The following is an 18221-nucleotide window of genomic DNA, read 5'->3' as shown; positions in this document are numbered from 1 at the left end:
ATCTATTTAGATTTCCATAAGGCCTTTGACAAGGTGCCTCACAGGAACACCATGAATAGAGGATTGGCTGACTGACAGAAGGCAGAGAGAGGGGATGGCAGCTAGTGACTAGTGGAGTTCCGCAGGTGTCCATGTTGGGACCACAGCTAGTCTTGTTATGCATTAATGATCTGAATGAAGGAACTGAGGGCATTGTTTGCAGACGACACAAAGATAGGTGGAGGACAGGTAATGATGAGGAAGTGGGGAGACTGCAGAAGGACCTGGGCAGGCTAGGAGATGGAATACAATGTGAAAGTCAGGTTATGCCCTTTGGTAGGCAGACATGAGGCATAGCCTCTTGCTGTTTAGAAAAATGTCTTTGGAAATCTGAAGCGCAAAAGGACTTAGGACTCCGAGTTCAGGATTCTCAATGTTAGGATGCAGGTTCAGTTGGTAGTTAGGAAGGCAAATGTAACGTGAACATTCATTTCAAGACGGCTAGAATATTGCTGAGGCTGTATAAAGCTCTGGTCAGATTGTGTTTCTAAGGAAGGATGTGCTGCCTTGGAAGAGGGTCTTGATGATCCCAGGGATGTAGGGCACAGCACGGTGGCACAGTGGTTAGCACTGCTGCCTACACAGCGCCAGGGACTCTGGTTCAATTCCAGCCTCGGGCAACTGTCTGTGGAGTTTGCACATTCTCCCAGTGTCTGCGTGGGTTTCCTCTGGGTGCCCCGGTTTCCTCCCAGTCAAAAGATGTGCAGGTTGGGTCAATTGGCTATGCTAAATTGCCCGTAGGGATGTGTGGGTTAGGTGCATTAGCCAGGGGCAAATGTAAAGGTAGGGGAATGGGTCTGGGTGGGTTACTCTTCGGAGGGTCAGTGTGGACTTGTTGGGCCAATGGGCCTGTTTCCACACTGGAGCAGTTGAGGATTCTAGGTTGAAAGTTGACTCAATGAAAGTTTAGAAGGATGAGGGGGAATCTGAAACTTACAGAATACTGAGGGGCTTGGATAGTGTAAACATGGAGAGAGGACGACCTGAGGGCACAACCTTCAGAGTGAGAATGGAGAAGAGGAGGAATTTCTTCAGCTACAGGGTGATATATTTGTAAAGTTCATCGCCATAAAAGCAAAGTCATTGAATATGGCAGAGATAGGGTTTAATTAGTGAAAGGGTTACAAGAAGAAGGCACGAGAACAGGGCTCAGAGACATATCAGACATAATTGAATGGCAGAGTAGATCTGATGGGCCAAATGGCCTAGTTTTGCTGCTCTATCTTCTGGTTGTAATGGGGTGGCTGACCTGTGAAGACTGGTGAGCAAATTGGACAGTTTACCAGACTGACAGCTGACTGAACTGAAACAGGAAACATTCGATGGGGTTTGACAGCTCCAATTTATGCCAGCTCCAATTTATGGCAGAAAGAGGAGGAGGAACTACCTCTATCAAAGGGTAGACTTCCCTTCCACCCACAGCGAATGTGGCTGGGCCATTTAACATATTCAAGGCTGAGTTAGCCAGATTTGAGGGAGTTAAGGGAGGGAAGTGGATGTTGAGAGCACAATCAGACCAGCTCCAATGGCACAGCAGGCCTGATGGGTGAATGGCCTACTCCTGCTGCATTTCTTTGATTTTACAGAGAACAGAAGATGAATTTAACAAGCTTCACCTTCACATCAATCTGACTGAAGTGGATCATTTGTACTGGCCCATGAGCCAGCTCCCTCCAGTTATTCCAATCTTCATTTCCAGCTGCTAGTTTCAGAGGGGGTTAGCGTCCACATGGCTCCATCTCTTCAGGGCCTGCTCATGGACCTGTCTTACTTCAAGATACAGCGCTTTCACTGAGACAATACAAAGCTTTTTTTATTATAAAAACACTGATGGTAAAGCAGATATCAGGTCAACCTATTGAAACCATCACAAAAAGTGCCCAACCCTTCCCTGTAACATCGTCCCACTCCAGTAATCTACAGAAACACGGCTGCTGAAACCTTGTAAACATGGGGATTGTGGGGGAAGGGGAGATGGGAATAAGATTTACAACCCAGAGTTCAATGTCATGGCAATTTTCCCATAAACCAGCAGGAGACTCTCCTCGAGATGATATTTACAGTGGGGGGGGGGGGGCTGGAAGGTAAACACAGTGGAAGTGCTGAGCTGTGACAACAGCAGATCTGCAGAATTACAGTGCAATTCACATGTTGCAAACATCACTTGCACTGCTCAGTCCTCTCTCTGGTGGGGAGGAATCTTCCATTTGATGTTCAGAGTCACACCAGCAGCAAGCGAACTCAGAGTCAACAGCCACCTCCTTAAAGTCCGGAGTGCCTCGATTTTGAAAGCTGCCGCATACCCAGTGGAAGGAGGCACCGTACCCAACAGCAGGTTGATTACAAAGACATCCAGTCCAATCAGCTATCTTTACACCGTAGCGTCTCACTGAGGCGCTTTACTGAGTCTCTCCATCGTGGAGCACAAGCGTTTGGGGCTCTGATGAAAACACACGTGCAGTGAGCAGAAGAGAAACCAGTAGGAGGAGGGGAGTGGAACTGCTCTCCTATTCTCATCTTGGAGCTTCACTGCTGATCGCTGGAACTCTCAAAACTCCGCTTCTGACAGGTTAAGGATCCATTCTGAAGACAGCAGCCCAGGTAGACACGGGCAGCAGTTTGAAGGAATAAGTTAAGCCCAAACAAAATAAAGGATCTTCTCTCTTCCCCCTCCCCCCAGAAGTCCCCAGCCCAGCTTTGTGTCATCTACTGATGTCTCGATTGGAGTCCCAGCCTTTTGTGTTTTTCTGTTCGGTTTTGAGACAGTCAAAGAAAGGATGCTGCAGGCACTCTGCCAGAGTTATCCTTTTGGATGGTTCGTACTCCAACATTCTCTCGATCAAATCAAACAGCTGGCAGTGCTCCTCACTCTCGGCAAGCATGTATCGCTGAACAATAAAAGAACAACACCCCCATTAATTTACAATACCAGTTTGAGAAAAAAAAAAATCACTTTCTCCTAAGCTTCCCATGGCATGGGCCACGGTTTACACTTTGTAAAAGTGTTCAATGGTGCAGAGCGTTTGAACACAGCAGATAACTGCTTAACAGAAGGAGAGGACACCAAAACCCACACTCACTATTCAATTCCTCCAAGTCAAAACCATGGGCTAAGATCTACAAGGAATTGAACAGGAGTTGAATACATCGGGCTGCTAAGGCCTTGCGTTTCCAAGATGGAAGTGACCTCTATGAAACAACGGCAGGATTAAAATGGACAACGGGGCACTCTCTGTTGGGTACTCTGGTATAAGGAGGCACCATTTTACTGCTAGATCAACCCATCCGTTCAGAAAAATGGTTTTTAGCGGGTAACATGCAAGTCTCCATTCATCCAATAAGTGCTGAGCTTCAGTTCAGTGACGTGTGCCAGACCATGGCTGCTGGATATATAGACTTCCTCCCTTGGACTTTGTTCTGGCCAAAGGGTGTGGGGTTTCTGGAATTCTTTACTGCTAGCCCTCAGGATGCTGGACCCATCAGATCACTGGGTTTTAATTAGAGAGGACGGTGTGTGCAGCAAAATGGGATCTCAAACTGAAAGAGTTACTGGCCCAGAATCGAAGGTCACCCAGGTTTCTGGCCTAGGTGGGGAGATCCCCGACTACAGACAACTTCAGTCTCAAACTTACTTTCAATGGCTTGCAGTTATCTCGTACGTATCTTCCTGCAGAGCTGCTTTCATCCCAGTCCAGGCGGCCATGGTAGAAGTATTTCTGTTTCCTATTAATGGTAACATGTCAATATTACATATTTTAACTGGATTAACTGAGGAGACTTGATGGTCTACATCTCACGAAAACATACCACAATATGGAAACCTGCCCCTCCCCCAAACACCCCAGCCATCATCATCATCATCCACAGCCCCCTATCCCTCATTATGCCACACTACAATATAAACCACAACTGCCAGCCCTCTCCCGTCGCCAAATACAACACCACAGGACACAGTGTATACAGTTCCCCTGCCCCTAATAAATCAGAGAATTGTAATGTCCGCTAGGCAGTAGCTGAAATGTGGCTCCCACCTGGTCTTTCTGATCATACGTGCTGGGATTGGACCAAGGATTCTCTCCATCATGGCCAAATGCTCTCGATTGTCATGTGTCTGCAAAGAGGAGATATAAATCTTACACATCTCTCCAATACTAGGATCTCTGAGAAACCAAGAACAAAGCTAGACAATCCTCCTTGACCGTGTAGGCAGCTGAAGACAGGCCAAAAGTGGGGCAACTGAAGGGAAAGCAATTTTAACCCAATACTCACTAATTTTGCGCTCACAACAGGGATTGCAGAGCTTTGTCCCAGCCCAGATGCCCTGATGCACTCCAGTGACCACTTAGGCAGAATGTTCGAGTTAGCTGACCTCTGCCCGTGTCTCAGCATTGCACCAAGTTGAAAGATTTATTATGGGATACAGGTTTGTGAAATGAAATTCTGGTGGTGATGTTTGCAGCAACACAAAACAGCCGGATTTCACAGGTTTTTATACCCTCACACCCGCGCTGGACATCTTCAGCATAGAACCAAGAACTATTATTCCAGAGGAGACCCGCCCCCCCCCACCGAGAGGAGACCAGTCAAATTCAACACAAACTTACTTGGAAAAGTGTGAAGCCAAGGTAATATTCAAAAATGATACATCCTATGCTCCAGACGTCACATGGCTGGGACCACCCAAGCTCTGGAAAAGAAGCAACATTAGTTGAATTAGATTCCCTACAGTGTGGAAACAGGCCCTTCGGCCCAACAGGTCCACACCGACCCTCCGAAGAGCAATCCACCCAGACGCATTCCCCTACATTTAGCCCTTCACCCAACACTACGGGTAATTTAGCATGGCCAATTCACCTGACCTGCACATCTTTGGACTGTGGGAGGAAACCTACGCAGACACGGGGAGAATGTGCAAACTCCACACAGACAGTTGCCTGAGGCAGGAATTGAACCCGGGTCTCTGGCGCTGAGAGGCAGCAGTACTAACCACTGTGCCACCACGTTAGATGTAGCGCAAGTGACGGAGGTCATACTTAAAGAGAGTTAAACTGACTCCTACTGCTCACCACAGCTTTGGCCCACCCTCTTTCCCCTTGAGTCAATTCCCTGATCCAAGTGATGTACTGCCAGTCTTTACACAAAGTTTCTTTTCACACACAATAGAATGGGCTTAGAGAAAGACTTCTGAAATGGTGGATCACAAACATCAGAGGTCAGCAAGCTCCACTGCAGCAGTGACAGTGACAAAAGATGGCCCGTAGCTTGCCGTTTTTATAAGCGGGGTGTGGCCCGGCTGTCTGATCTTGTAGGCCAAAACCACATCCTTCAAAACCTAACAGCAAGTTAGATGCTGTTTACTCAAAAGTGCTGTGGATTAAACAGCTTTGCTCTCGGCAACTTTCAAACTATAATGGGGCTATGATGAGGAGAAAAAAGTAAAGTTTGGGAAGTACTGGATTAAAGCCGGTGAATACTCACCTAAAATAACTTCGGGTGCTCGATAGTGTCTTGTGGAGACTATTGTGCTGTGGTGCTCATGGTCAAACGTGGCACTGCCAAAGTCGACAACCCTGGTCGCTGTGTTTTTAATCACTCGCTCTTCGCGTTTCTGTTAAAGTGGGAAAATGGAAATGAAATCTCATCACTTTGCTAACCACTTGGAAGATAATGCAAGTGTTACAGAAGTGTCAATGACTCTGTTGTCCCATTGTTTACACATACCTTTTCCACATTACACACAACTTCATAGTCGGAATTTACAAAAAGAATATTCTCTGGCTTCAGGTCAGTGTGAGTGAGCTTGTTGTCGTGTAAAACTATTAAAAGGAGAAAGAAAAGGGAAAGGTTAGGCAACAGAGATCATTGTCTGACAACAGGCAATCCACTGAAGTAGCAACAGCAACATCTTCAGTACAGAGATTAAAAATCCAGCTTTCACTGTAAGGTATGGACTACCCTTTCCGCTGGAAGGATTAAAGTGGCAGACATTTCTGTGATTGACACACAAGATACAGCCACCAGTTTGTCACAATAATACTCACAGTTAACAGCATGGCAAGTCTGGAAAGCCATGTGGCGCACTTGGTAAATAGGATATGGTGTGTAGTTGTTATCCTTCAAGAAATCAAACGTGCTCTGTCCCAGTAATTCAAAAGAAATACAAATGTGGCCATGGTAGTCGAACCAATCGAACATCTGTACACATTGGCTGAAGAGGGGAGACAGAAAGGATACACTTCATTTACACAATGCACTGCAACGACATCAACTTGCCATTCCAAACCCATCCCATCAGCCTTTTGGATATCTCCACTGAGGTCCGATGCCATGGCTACTGCTTATCTGCATAACTGCCCAAAGATCCTGCTTGGCCCCTTGCTTCCAGATCGACCACCTTCCCCCTTAGTAATGACTTGCCATTATCACAGCTAGGACTTGCTACAAACATCGTGAAGAGATACAGGAAATGTGCTGGACTCCTTGCTCACTCCCACCACAGTCACTTTGAGCCACTTGGCTGGGAGACCTTTACAAAGATGTGGGATTTGGAAAGGCAGGACAAAATATACAGATAGCAGAAGGGAAATTACTTACAATTTATTGTCCGGATCCTTCTCGTTAATTTTCTCCAGTACATTAATCTCTAGGCGAGCAGCTTCTCTGTATTTTTCCACATTCTTAATTATTTTAAGGGCCACCTGTAAACCACCCCTGTGAACAGATGATGGAACCATCACCTTACGAGTTACATTTCAACATCAATTAGCAGTTTACAAATGGATCTTTTTAGATCCGCTGGCATGGCAGACAAAGCTGATAGACTGGGGCTCAGCATAAACAGCAGCATTGCCAAGTTGGGCTGAATGGCTCATTACTGTCCTTTCACCTTGGGTGTATGTGCTGGTTCAGCATTGAATTCTTCTTCAAGGCTCATCACAACCCAAGCTCAATTCAATCTATGGCCAACACCCAGGCAGCAGGAGGGTTACCACTGACCAAAGTCTGCAGGTGCCATATAAATACAGTGACAACAAAAGCAGGTCAGAGGCTGAAAATCCTACAGCAAGTATCTCACCTTCTGACTCCCCAAAGCCCGTCCACCATCAAAGACACAAGTCTGGAGGGTGATGGAATACTCCGCACTTGCCCTGGATGGGGTCAGCTCCAACAAACACTCAAGAAACTCGACACCATCCAGGACAAAGCAGCCCCTGCTTGATTGGCCCCACATCCACAAGCATCCTCTCCCTCCCCCCACCGACACTCAGCAGCAGCAGTGTGTGCCATCTAAAGATGCACTGCAGAAACTCACCAAAGACCCTCATCAGACAGTACCTTCCAAATCCATAACCAGTTCTATCTAGAAGGACAAGGGCAGCAGATACATGGGAACACCACCCCCTACAAGTTCCTCTCCAAGCCACTCCCCACCCTGATTTGGAAATATATTGTTGTTCCTTCACTGTTGCTAGGTCCAAATCGTGGAATGTCACCCCCTAAGGGCACTGGGCGTGACTGACACCACAAGAACCACAGTGGCTCAGGGCATCTACACTGTCACCTTCTCAGTAGCAACCAGGGATGGACAATAAATGTTGGCCCAGCCAGCGATGCCCACAGCCCATGAGTGATCAGAGTAAGATCAAGGAGGTGACCCACCACAGTCCCCACTCATCATAATGATCTACTGTAATCAGTAACTGAGTACCAGATTAACTGGCTGGTGCACTGGTTAATGTTTGACACACCTCACTCTACCAAGTAACAGTCAGAAAAGAGAGAGAGAGAGAGAGAGAGAGACTGGTGTAGTCAGCATACCTGCGGTGGTCAATACATTGTACGACTTTGCCAAAGGTTCCTTCACCTAAAGTGTTAACAATTTCATCTAGCGAGGGAAGAAGAAAGGAAATGAAATGAGCCTCTGGAACAGGACTGAATGAATGCAACATTTAAGAAGACAATCAGTTTGAAGTAAATTACAAAGCCTCATCTCATTATACAGTTTGTTTTCACTTGTCAGCACAAGTAAGGCACATGTCTGAAGCAGAAAGTATATAACACCATCTGCTGAGAAAACAAGGTTTCTGTACAATATTATTTTCCTGCATTTAGGATAAATTATAACAAGTATAAACAAATAAAAACAAAAGCAGGAGGAGGAGGAAGGGAATTAGAAAATAAAAAAACAGCAATGAGAGGTCTGCAACTTTTTTTTTGGGATCTTAACTATAGAGCTAAAGGAAGTTACGATTTAAGCTTGTACATCGTTCTTGTAGCCAGTCGCCGTTGCGATAGATCAGATGGCCCTCGTTGTCATCTTCCACACTCTTGGCCCTTCTGCTGCTCTGATGACTCCGCTGTGTACGCAGAATCCCCGATGCCAGGGCGGTGACAGCAACACACACAGGCGCGCATCAAACCATCATCCAAGCCAATTGGAGAGACACATTTTCAAACCAGCAGCCACATTGGATGGTTTGGGGTTTTCGCATTGTAGAGAAGGGGGGCAGCGATGGAGTGGTCGATTGCCAGATTGTCAAGATTCCAGGCAATTCATACGCCCACATAGGATATATAACGATAGGGATATTGCAAGGGAACATGTCAAGATACACAGTACTAACTCAGAAAATGAAAAAATAAACATTTCAAAACCCCACCTACACCTTCCCACCCCATCCAGTACAGTAAGCAAGATTTAATTTACAACGTCAATTTCTAACCACTGCTCCCAATAAATTAATGATTAAAACTGATTTAATTGATTCAATTATAAACGTCCCAATTGAGTTGCAGTGATGTCACTTTTCAAAAAAAATAGTAAGTGCAAATATTCAGCAATGACCTCTCCTGCTTCCCTGGCCAGCTAATGGAATTTCACAGGAGAACCAGACAAACCCATTTATTGTTCACTGTCACCCACAGCATGTTGGGTTATAGGTTAAAGTGCAGCAACTAGAAACCCACCAAACAAGCAGCTGCAGGCACCAGCTAAGCTGCAGTGTGTAGGCTGGTAAGTGATGTTCGGAGCAAACAGACACAGCAAGCTTTGATTTTAGCAAAACAGGTTCCAGTCAGTCAGCTTGGTGTCAATTTGATTGCTGTTGGAGCTACAGCATTTTACAATGTAATATCACTGCAACCCTTTCCCTACAAAAAAAAGCCCCTACTCTGCATTATAGTCACATGAACTGTTCAATGCATTACTTTCCATTCGTAAGACTAAACTGAACTCCTATCTTAACACAAACAATCCCATACGTACCAACACACACACGCGCACACAGACACACACACATGCAGAGACAGGAACACTCAACACATTGTTAAATGCTCTCCTTTTTATGACCAATCCTACCACGTTTAAATCATGGCCAACTTTGTAGCTCCTCTCAGCACCTTTACCTCAAGGCCCAAGTTATGTTAGTGCCTGAAACAATGAAAAGGTGAGGGCAGGTGGTGGGAGCATTGACAGAGCTAGAGCAGGGAATACAACAACAACTTCATTCTGTCCAGCCTGTAAAGTCAGGCAGGCACTGAACTCACACAGCTACCTAGCCAGCTCAGGGGAGGGGGTTTGACCTGGGCTACAGCATGGAGGGACAAGGGAAGAGGGGAGGAGATGCAAGAAAGACTAAGGGAGCAGGTGGTTAGTTACCCCCACATCGAAAAGGACACTGACTGTGGGGCTGGGAGTGGTGCCCACAAAACTAATCAGGGCTGGATTTGGGGGGGGGGGGGGGGGGGGTGGAAATCCCACACAGCATTCTGCCAGACATGCCAATTCCCTCCTCCCACAATGCTCACAGCCCAAGAAAGCGAGCAGTTCCCTAGCTCTTACTTCCTCACTGCAGCCTGGTCACAATAAACAAGAGCAACTCTAGGGGTCCAACTGCACAGCCCAGCATTCCCCCCCCCAGACTGCAGAATCAGGCACACCTACCTACCTCCTCCACAGCTGCTGAGTGACAGCTCTCAAAAAGGCAACCAGCCCATTACCACAAAACAACCGACTGCAAACATAGCTGCTCCTTTTACAAGGAAGATCAAAGAAAGAATGAACCAAAATAAAGAGAGTTGCCTGGATAGCCACAAGCTAAATTACAGCTGTCCAACAGACAACAAACACAAAGACCACATCAAACTTGTGGGGATGTGCGAGTGTTCCACCTTAAAACAGTCCACACAACCAGAAAAAAAAAGCAGAATAGAAAATGGCTTTACTTACCAAATCCTGTGGGCTGTAAAAAGAAAAAGCTATTGACATACTAGAACAGAGAGCTGAGTGTACTCACCGAGGAGGAGCGACTATATGACCTGCTTCTGCGGCGCCGCCGTTTGTGCTTACGTCTGCTGCTCTTCCGACTCCTGTAGCTCCTGTCCCGTTCCTGTGAGCGACGGTAGTCATACGAGTTGCGAGAGCAGTAGTCCGTCTCATGGTAGCCATCTCCCTGGTCTCGGCTGTAATGACCCCGGTAAGCGTCACAGTACCTCCTTTCATTGTACAGTCGTCTGTCACACGAACAGTGCTCGATACTATCGTCGGAAGCGGAGAAACAGAGATTAGCCAACTAACAACGGGAACATAACCAGAACAGCAGAGAGGAGCTAACCCGGCCTACAATGGGCTGAACACAAACATTGCTGGCACCACCCTGTCCAAAAGGATCCAAGGAAGACAAGTCCATAACGGTCATGTCACTCGACCTGTAATCCAAGGTTAAACATCACACAACACCAGGTTAGAGTCCAACAAGTTTAATTGGAAGCACTAGCTTTTGGAGTGATGCTCCTTCATCAGGTGATGAATCAACCATCTGATGAAGGAGCAGCGCTCCGAAAGCTAGTGCTTCCAATTAAACCTGTTGGACTCTAACCTGGTGTTGAGAGAGGTTTAACTTTGTCCATCCCAGTCCAACAGTGGCACCTCCAAATCTGTAATCCAAGGTTACTGCCATGAGGACATGGGTTTCAATTCAAGCCTTCAATCTCAGTAATGAGACCATGGAAGTATCCATATACTGTTGGCTTCAGGAAGGTCTGGGCCTGAGAGACTCTGAACCCATAGCAATGTGGTCAACTGCCCTCTGTAGTGGCTGAGTATGCCCATCAGTTCAAGGCTTTGTTAGGGATAGGCCAGTAAAACCCACATCCCAAGAAACAAATAAATATATAGGAGAGGCAGAGAGGGTTTTCATTATCAGTGCTAAGTCCCTGTCAGTTTACCTTGAGGTCCAAACAATGCAAATTGTGTTTAGCCTTGCAACACTTCTTTATAAAGTGACAGACCTAATGGAAATATGCCAAGGTCTCAGAGCGGTGAGCTTCATGCATGTCTGAACAAACACCCATCTTCTTTAACATTACCCTCGTTAACCGAAATGGTTAGATCGACAAAACACCTCTCAACAGATGGTCTCAGGAGCTGGCAGGTTTTAATTTCTAACATCAGACAGTGCCCAGGGTTACAGAATGCTACCTACCTTACCCACAGGCGCAGTATTAGCCTGGATATAAAAACAACATGTCAACAGACAACAAGCACCCATCCTGGCAGCAGCTGAGGCTCATGTCTAATCTATCCTTACAAATGTCTAATATAAACTCTTCCATTTACAGATCTTCCTTTAAATGACTGAATATCCTTGTTACAGATTTAATGGGAAAGAAATTAACTATAACATGGAAAGACTGGCCAGCAACAGTATGCATAAAAGGGTCATTTTCAGTTGGAAATGGAGTCGCAAGTACACAGAGTAGGTGTTGAAGAAAACTCGCAGACTCGGATCTTGCGAACTGATTAGTTTAATACACAATATATCATGGGGAATTCACTGTCCTAACTGTGGCTCGGTGTTATTGCAAAGTACATCAGGATACTACTGGATTATATAGAGGAAACAGCTCGGAGCTGATCATTAATTACGCAATTTGGCATGTTTACAAGTTGGTACTAAATTAGAGGTTAGTCATTAAGTTCAAAACTAAAGCACTATTATGCATTCCACAAGTGGACAGATCAATGGTATCACCACCTGCTCTAGTTACACACAGATTGATAATACTAAGCAGGAATATCCCAAACTGGCTGAATGACCGTGAAGAGGCAATAACTAGAGAAGGAAAGTCTATGTCAGCTAGACTGGTTCTACATCCTGCAGCCGACATTCAGGAAAGGGAGGAGACACTATCTTGAGAAGGAAGATAAGGACAACCTTTCACATTACCTCATAGTAAGGAATGCATGGCCAGCAAAGTTCTGGCTGGGGACACAAAATGGAACTCTCAGCCGAATCAGGAAAATGGCTTCCAGGCAAATAATGGTAACTTTCCCCCAACAGTAGGGAAGGCTGCGTTTGGTACATCTGCCTTTATTGGTCAGTGTGTGGAATATAAGAGTTGGGAGGTCATGTTGTGTCTGTTTCTGAAGAAGGGCCTGTGCCCGAAACGTCGAATCTCCTGTTCCCTGGATGCTGCCTGACCTGCTGTGCTGTTCCAGCAATAAAGTTTCAACCATGTTGTGTCTGTACAGGGCATTGGTTGGGCCACTTTTGGAATATTGTGTTCAATTCTGGTCTCCCTGCTAAAGGGGTCAGAAAAGATTTATGAAGTTGTTGCCAGGGTTGGAAGGTTTGAGCTATAGAGAGAGGCTAAATAGGTTAGGGCTGTTTTCCCTGGAGCATCGGAGGCTGAGGGGTGAACTTATAGAAGTTTATAAAATCATGAGGGGCATGGATAGGGTGAACAGTCAAGGTCTTTAGCACTGTGTAGGGGAGGCCAAAACTAGAGGGTATAGGTTTAAGTTGAGAGGAGAAAGATTTAATAGGGGCCTACGGGGCAGCTTTTTCGTGGATGGTGGTGTGTTTATGGAATGAGCTGCCAGAGAAGTGGAGGAAACTGGTACAATTACTGCATTTAAAAGCCATCTGGATGGCTATACGAATAGGCAGGGTTTAGAGCGATATTAGCCAAATGTTGGCAAAAGAGACTAGATTAATTTAGGATATGTGGTCAGCATGAACAAGTTGGACTGAAGAGTTTGTTTCTGTGCTGTACATCTCTAGGACAAGATGTAATGAGTGCTGTTGCCTCAACCTTTCACAAATTATCCAAACACCTTGGATGAAGGAACTGAAGGTATGGTTGCCTAATTTATCGATGATACAAAAACACGAAGTAAAGCCAGTTGTGAATAAGACAAAGTTAAAAAAATCACAACACCAGGTTATTGTCCAACAGGTTCTTTTGGAAGCACTAGCTTTTGGAGCACTCTTTCATCAGGTAGTTGCTGCACAGTTACCTGATGGAGGGGTGGCGCTCCGAAAGCTAGTGCCTCCATATGAACCTGTTGGATGATAACCTGGCGTTGTGTGATTTTTAATTTTGTTCACTCCAGTCCAACACCGACCCCTCCACATCGTGAATAAGATAAGGGTTGCACAAGGGATAAAGTTAAGTGAAGCGAGTGGGCAAAGTTCAGGTCCATGCAGTAGATTGTGGAAAACGTGAAATTGCTCTTTTTGGCATAAAGAATAAAAAGCACATCTCAAAAGGTGAGCGATGGCAGAAGGATCTGACTACCCTAATGCATGAATCACAAAAGGTTGAGTGTGCTAATTTTTAATATTTAACTACATGGGGAAACGGAATCCAAAAGGAGGGGGATTGTGCTTCAGGCCAATGGGAGACCACCGTTGGAGTAGTGTGTCCACAGTACTGGTCTTATTTAAGGAAGGAGGTAAATACAGGAGAGGCTTACTAAATAAATACCTGGAGGCTCGGCTAGTATCTGCTGGCATTTTGAGGCGACCTGACTGAAGATCCTGAGGGGACTGGGCAGGATGGATGTGGAGAGGGTGTTTCCTCTTTGTAGGAAATCCTAGAGCTGGGACTCAGTGTTTAAACCCATGGGGAGAATTTGTTTTCTTATATAGAGGGTGTTGAGAATCCTTGGCACACTCAGAAGGCAGCAGTAAAATCTTGGCATATTTTTAAAAACAGTTGATAAGCAAGGGGGCAAAAGGTGAATAAGAATACATAGAAATGTGGATTAATCAGACCTGATTGAAAGGAGCAGGGTCAAAGGGCTGAGTGGCCTCCTCCTGCTGTTAGTTTACAGGTATGAGCAAGCTACAAAGCTGAAGCCATTTCAAACAGTAGCGTGACCAGCTTACATAAACAAACAGATCTGCACTCCTAATCCTCACAGCAGCATGGCAGAAGGCTGTAGTCGATTATTCGACAGTACTAACAGATTGTTTGTGACCTACACATTTACACTGCCCCTGTTAGAACTGGCAGGGAGGCACTTGTATCCCATTGCCACTGCTAGAACTAACAGACAGGCAGAGGACAAGTTACAAATTTGTCAAACAGATTTTCTGTTCACCTGCCAACAGGGAGAAATCTTACAAACCTCCTGGACCTGATGTAACTTTCATTCCTATGCTGTCGATCTCGATCACTGCTTCTGGATCGCGAGCGCGACCTACGTCTCCCACGTCTACTCCTTCTGTAACGTTCATGGTAACTGTCCCGGCTCTCCCGGTCTGACGAACGGTACCGCCTCAAACGAGGCATCTGCAATAGAGAAAAATGTGCTCATGAGTGCTGAGTGAATGGAGTTGAGGTGCTGATCAGCTATGGGTTTTTTTGATGAAGTAGAACAGACTTGAGAGGCTGAATGGCCTCCCCCGGCTTCTATCTTTAAGTCGTAGACCCAGAGTGACTTGACTACAGAACAGGTGACCTCTCCGGTCCTGGGGAGGAGGGTGAACACAGCGAGGTAGAATTTAACATGCATCTAATTCAAGACCAGAGTGACCTTCCTGAAGAAGGGCTCATGCCTGAAACGTCGATTCTTCTGCTCCTTGAATGCTGCCTGACCTGCTGTGCTTTTCCAGCAACACATTTTCAGCTCACATCAGTGATAGGTAATTCTGTCTTCAGGACTGAATTTACTCACATTTGGAAAAGACTGGACTCATGAGCATGGCTTTGTGCAGGGGAAGTCTTGTCTCACAAACTTAATTGAGTTTTCTGAGTAAGTGATGAAGATGAGGGTAAGGCAGTGGATATTGTCTACCTGGACTTTACTGAAACATTTGACAAGGTTTCTCACAATAGGCCTGTCCAGAAGATTAAGTCACATGGGATCCAGGGGCAGTTGGAAAACTGGATGCAAAACTGGCTTGGGCATGGAACAGAGGATAGTCATGATGGGCGTTTTATAACTGGAGGTTTCAGGAAACAATATGTAAATTGGAGGAATTAGAAATAGTGAAGGTAGTTGTCAAAGGATACAGCACAGTATAAATCAGTTGGAAACTGGGCAGAGCAATGGCAGATGTTTAATCCTGGTAAGTGTGAAGCCATGCATTTTGGTAGGTCCTTTTTTAAAAAGGAGGAGAAAAAAGTATACAGGAAATGGCAGGACCTTAGGAACATTGATACACAGGTGACCGAGTCCATAGCTCTCCAAAAGAGGAAACAAGTCAATAAAGTGGTAAATAAGGCAAATGACACATTTGCTTTCATTGGTCAGGGCAGAGTTATAAAAGATGGCAAGTCATGCTGCAGCTATAAAAAAAAAATTCAGTTTGGTCATGTTTGGAGTACTGTGAGCAATTCTGGTCGCCATACAATAGGATGTGGAAAATTTGGAGATGGTGCATAAGAGGTTTACCAGAATGTTGGCTGGATTGGCGTACATTCGTTATAATGAGAGATGGGAGAAACTTGGATTGATTTTGCCAAAAAGTGTCAGAGGCTGAGGGGTGACCTGCTAGAATTTTAAAGATCGTCAGAAGTGTGGCTCGGGTGGGTAGCAGGGGTCTTTCCCAGGGTGGGAATGTCAGCACTAGGTGGAAGGGTCAGGGTGGGTAGCAGGGGTCTTTCCCAGGGTGGGAATGTCAGCACTAGGTCTGGGCGGCACGGTGGCACAGTGGTTAGCACTGCTGCCTCACAGCGCCCGAGACCCGGGTTCAATTCCCGACTCAGGCGACTGTCTGTGTGGAGTTTGCACATTCTCCCCGTGTCTGCGAGGGTTTCCTCCGGGTGCTCCGGTTTCCTCCCACAGTCCAAAGATGTGCAGGGTCAGGTGAATTGGCCATGCTAAATTGCCCGTAGTGTTAGGTAAGGGGTAAATGTAGGGGTATGGGTGGGTTTCGCTTCGGCGGGTCGGTGTGGACTTGTTGGACCGAAGGGCCTGTTTCCACCTGTAATGTAATGTAATGTAATCTAATCTAATCTAGGTGGAAGGGTCAGGGTGAAGGGTCTGGAATTGCTGCCAGGGAGGTGACAGAAGCAGATATAAAATCAACCTTTAAGGGACATTTAGACAGACACATTAACTGACAGGGAAGAGAGGGTTATGGGCTGTGTGCAGGCAGGTGAGATTGGTCAGCAGAGGCATGCTGGGCCGAAGGGCCAGCTCTTGCTGGTCTGGGCTATGTCCTTCCACATCCGGGGATCCTCTCACCCCGGGGCTCACCGGACTACAACTCCCAGCAAGCCCAGCGCGCCACGCATGCGCTCCGCCGGACACCCCCTCCCCTCCCCCAACAAGATACCACTGCAACCTTCGTTCGACACTTCATTTTCAGTTAATAAAAGCGATATCATTTTAGCGGATACATCCGAACGCGGTGGTGAATGAGGGAAGACGGTGCAGGGGAGACTCCGGTCGGAGCTGCTCCCGCCGCCATTTGGGAAGCGCGGCCGCCATCTTGTTGCCTGGCGGCGGCCCGAGGCCTAAGGCGCCCAGGCCCGAGAAACCAACCGGACACAGGGCAGCTCCCGGGGATCGTACACACCCGGGACGGGGATCCTGCCTTACCGTCTTCGCAGCCAGCCCCGTGTGTTTGTCCCACAGGAAATCCGTGTTTGCCGAGTTTCTGTCCGCGGACTTCACTCTCTCTCTCTCTCTCTCCGTCTCCGACGTTGAAATTAAAAAAAACACCGCAACGGCGACGTCACCACGCCTCTTGTTTGTGATGTCAACGCGTCGGCACCGCCCCGCCCCCTGTGTGTCGCGTCATCGCAGCTAAGCCCGTCCCCTGCACGTTGCGTGATTACTTCAGCGCGTTGGACGCTCCTCTCCCCCTCCCACATCCGTACGCCCCACAGGCGCGCGCCTCCGCGTCCGCCCGCTCACACATCGCGACGGCCTCCAACCCCGCGCGCCCACGCTGCGCGATGACCTCACCGCGTCGAACGCCGCCCGCCCGCTCCGCGCGACGATGACCTCACCGCGTCGAACGCCGCCCGCCCGCTCCGCGCGATGACCTCACCGACAGTCACGCTGCGCGATGACCTCACCGCGTCGAAGGCGGGAAAATGGCATTGAAAAACCTATCAGCCATGATGGAATGGTAGATTGGACTCAATGGGCTGAATGGCCTAATTTCTGCTCCTTTGTGTGCTATGGTGTCGGCTACGGAGAACAGTTGACCTTCCGTAGTTACGCCGGCACCACTCCCCACCTCTTCCTCCGCTACATTGATGACTGCATTGGCGCCACCTCGTGCTCCCATCAACTTCACCAACACATTCCACCCCGACCTTAAATTCACCCGGAGACAGTGAGGGCTGCAGATGCTGGAGATCAGAGCTGAAAATGCGTTGCTGGAAAAGCGCAGCAGGTCAGGCAGCATCCAAGGAGCAGGAGAATCAACGTTTCGGGCATGAGCCCTTCTTCAGGAATGAGGAGGGTGTGCCCAGCAGGCTAAGATAAAAGGTAGGGAGGAGGGACTTGGGGGAGGGGCGTTGGGAATGCGATAGGTGGAGGGAGGTTAAGGTGAGGGTGATAGGCCGAAGAGGGGGTAGGGACGGAGAGGTCGGGAAGAAGATTGCAGGTCAAGAAGGCGGTGCTGAGTCCGAGAGTGGGGACTGACAAAAGGTGGGGCCACGTTGGTAGTTTGGCGCACCGACCTTTACATTGCTGAGGCTAAACGGCAGCTCGTGGACACCTCCTCCTACTGCCCCCTTGACCATGACCCCACCTCCAAACCATCATCTCCCAGACCGTCCATAACCTCATCTCCTCAGGGGATCTCCCATCCACTGCCTCCAATCTCATAGTCCCAAACCCCGCACCGCCCGTTTTTACCTCCTGCCCAAAATCCACAAACCTGACTGCCCCGGCCGACCCATTGTCTCAGCCTGCTCCTGCCCCACCGAAC

General features: G+C 47.4%; 1 protein-coding gene across 1 annotated transcript; it reads right to left on the bottom strand.

The window, feature by feature from the left end:
* Positions 1-1834: 1834 nt before the first annotated feature.
* On the bottom strand, positions 1835-16995 carry clk2a (CDC-like kinase 2a). Its single transcript, XM_043684021.1, has 13 exons — positions 16877-16995; positions 14456-14619; positions 10335-10575; positions 8303-8396; positions 7858-7924; positions 6634-6750; positions 6081-6247; positions 5761-5855; positions 5518-5647; positions 4644-4726; positions 4071-4150; positions 3672-3762; positions 1835-2927 (listed from the first exon to the last, which is right to left on the bottom strand). Exons 2-13 carry the CDS (start codon positions 14617-14619, stop codon positions 2742-2744), a joined length of 1515 nt encoding a protein of 504 aa, XP_043539956.1. The 5' UTR covers positions 16877-16995; the 3' UTR covers positions 1835-2741.
* Positions 16996-18221: the final 1226 nt, after the last annotated feature.

The sequence above is a fragment of the Chiloscyllium plagiosum genome, chromosome 51 (assembly GCF_004010195.1).
Source record: "Chiloscyllium plagiosum isolate BGI_BamShark_2017 chromosome 51, ASM401019v2, whole genome shotgun sequence".
NCBI classification, from domain to species: domain Eukaryota; kingdom Metazoa; phylum Chordata; class Chondrichthyes; order Orectolobiformes; family Hemiscylliidae; genus Chiloscyllium; species Chiloscyllium plagiosum.
Note: the sequence above shows the minus strand (reverse complement) of the source record. Positions and strands in the feature narration are given on the sequence as shown.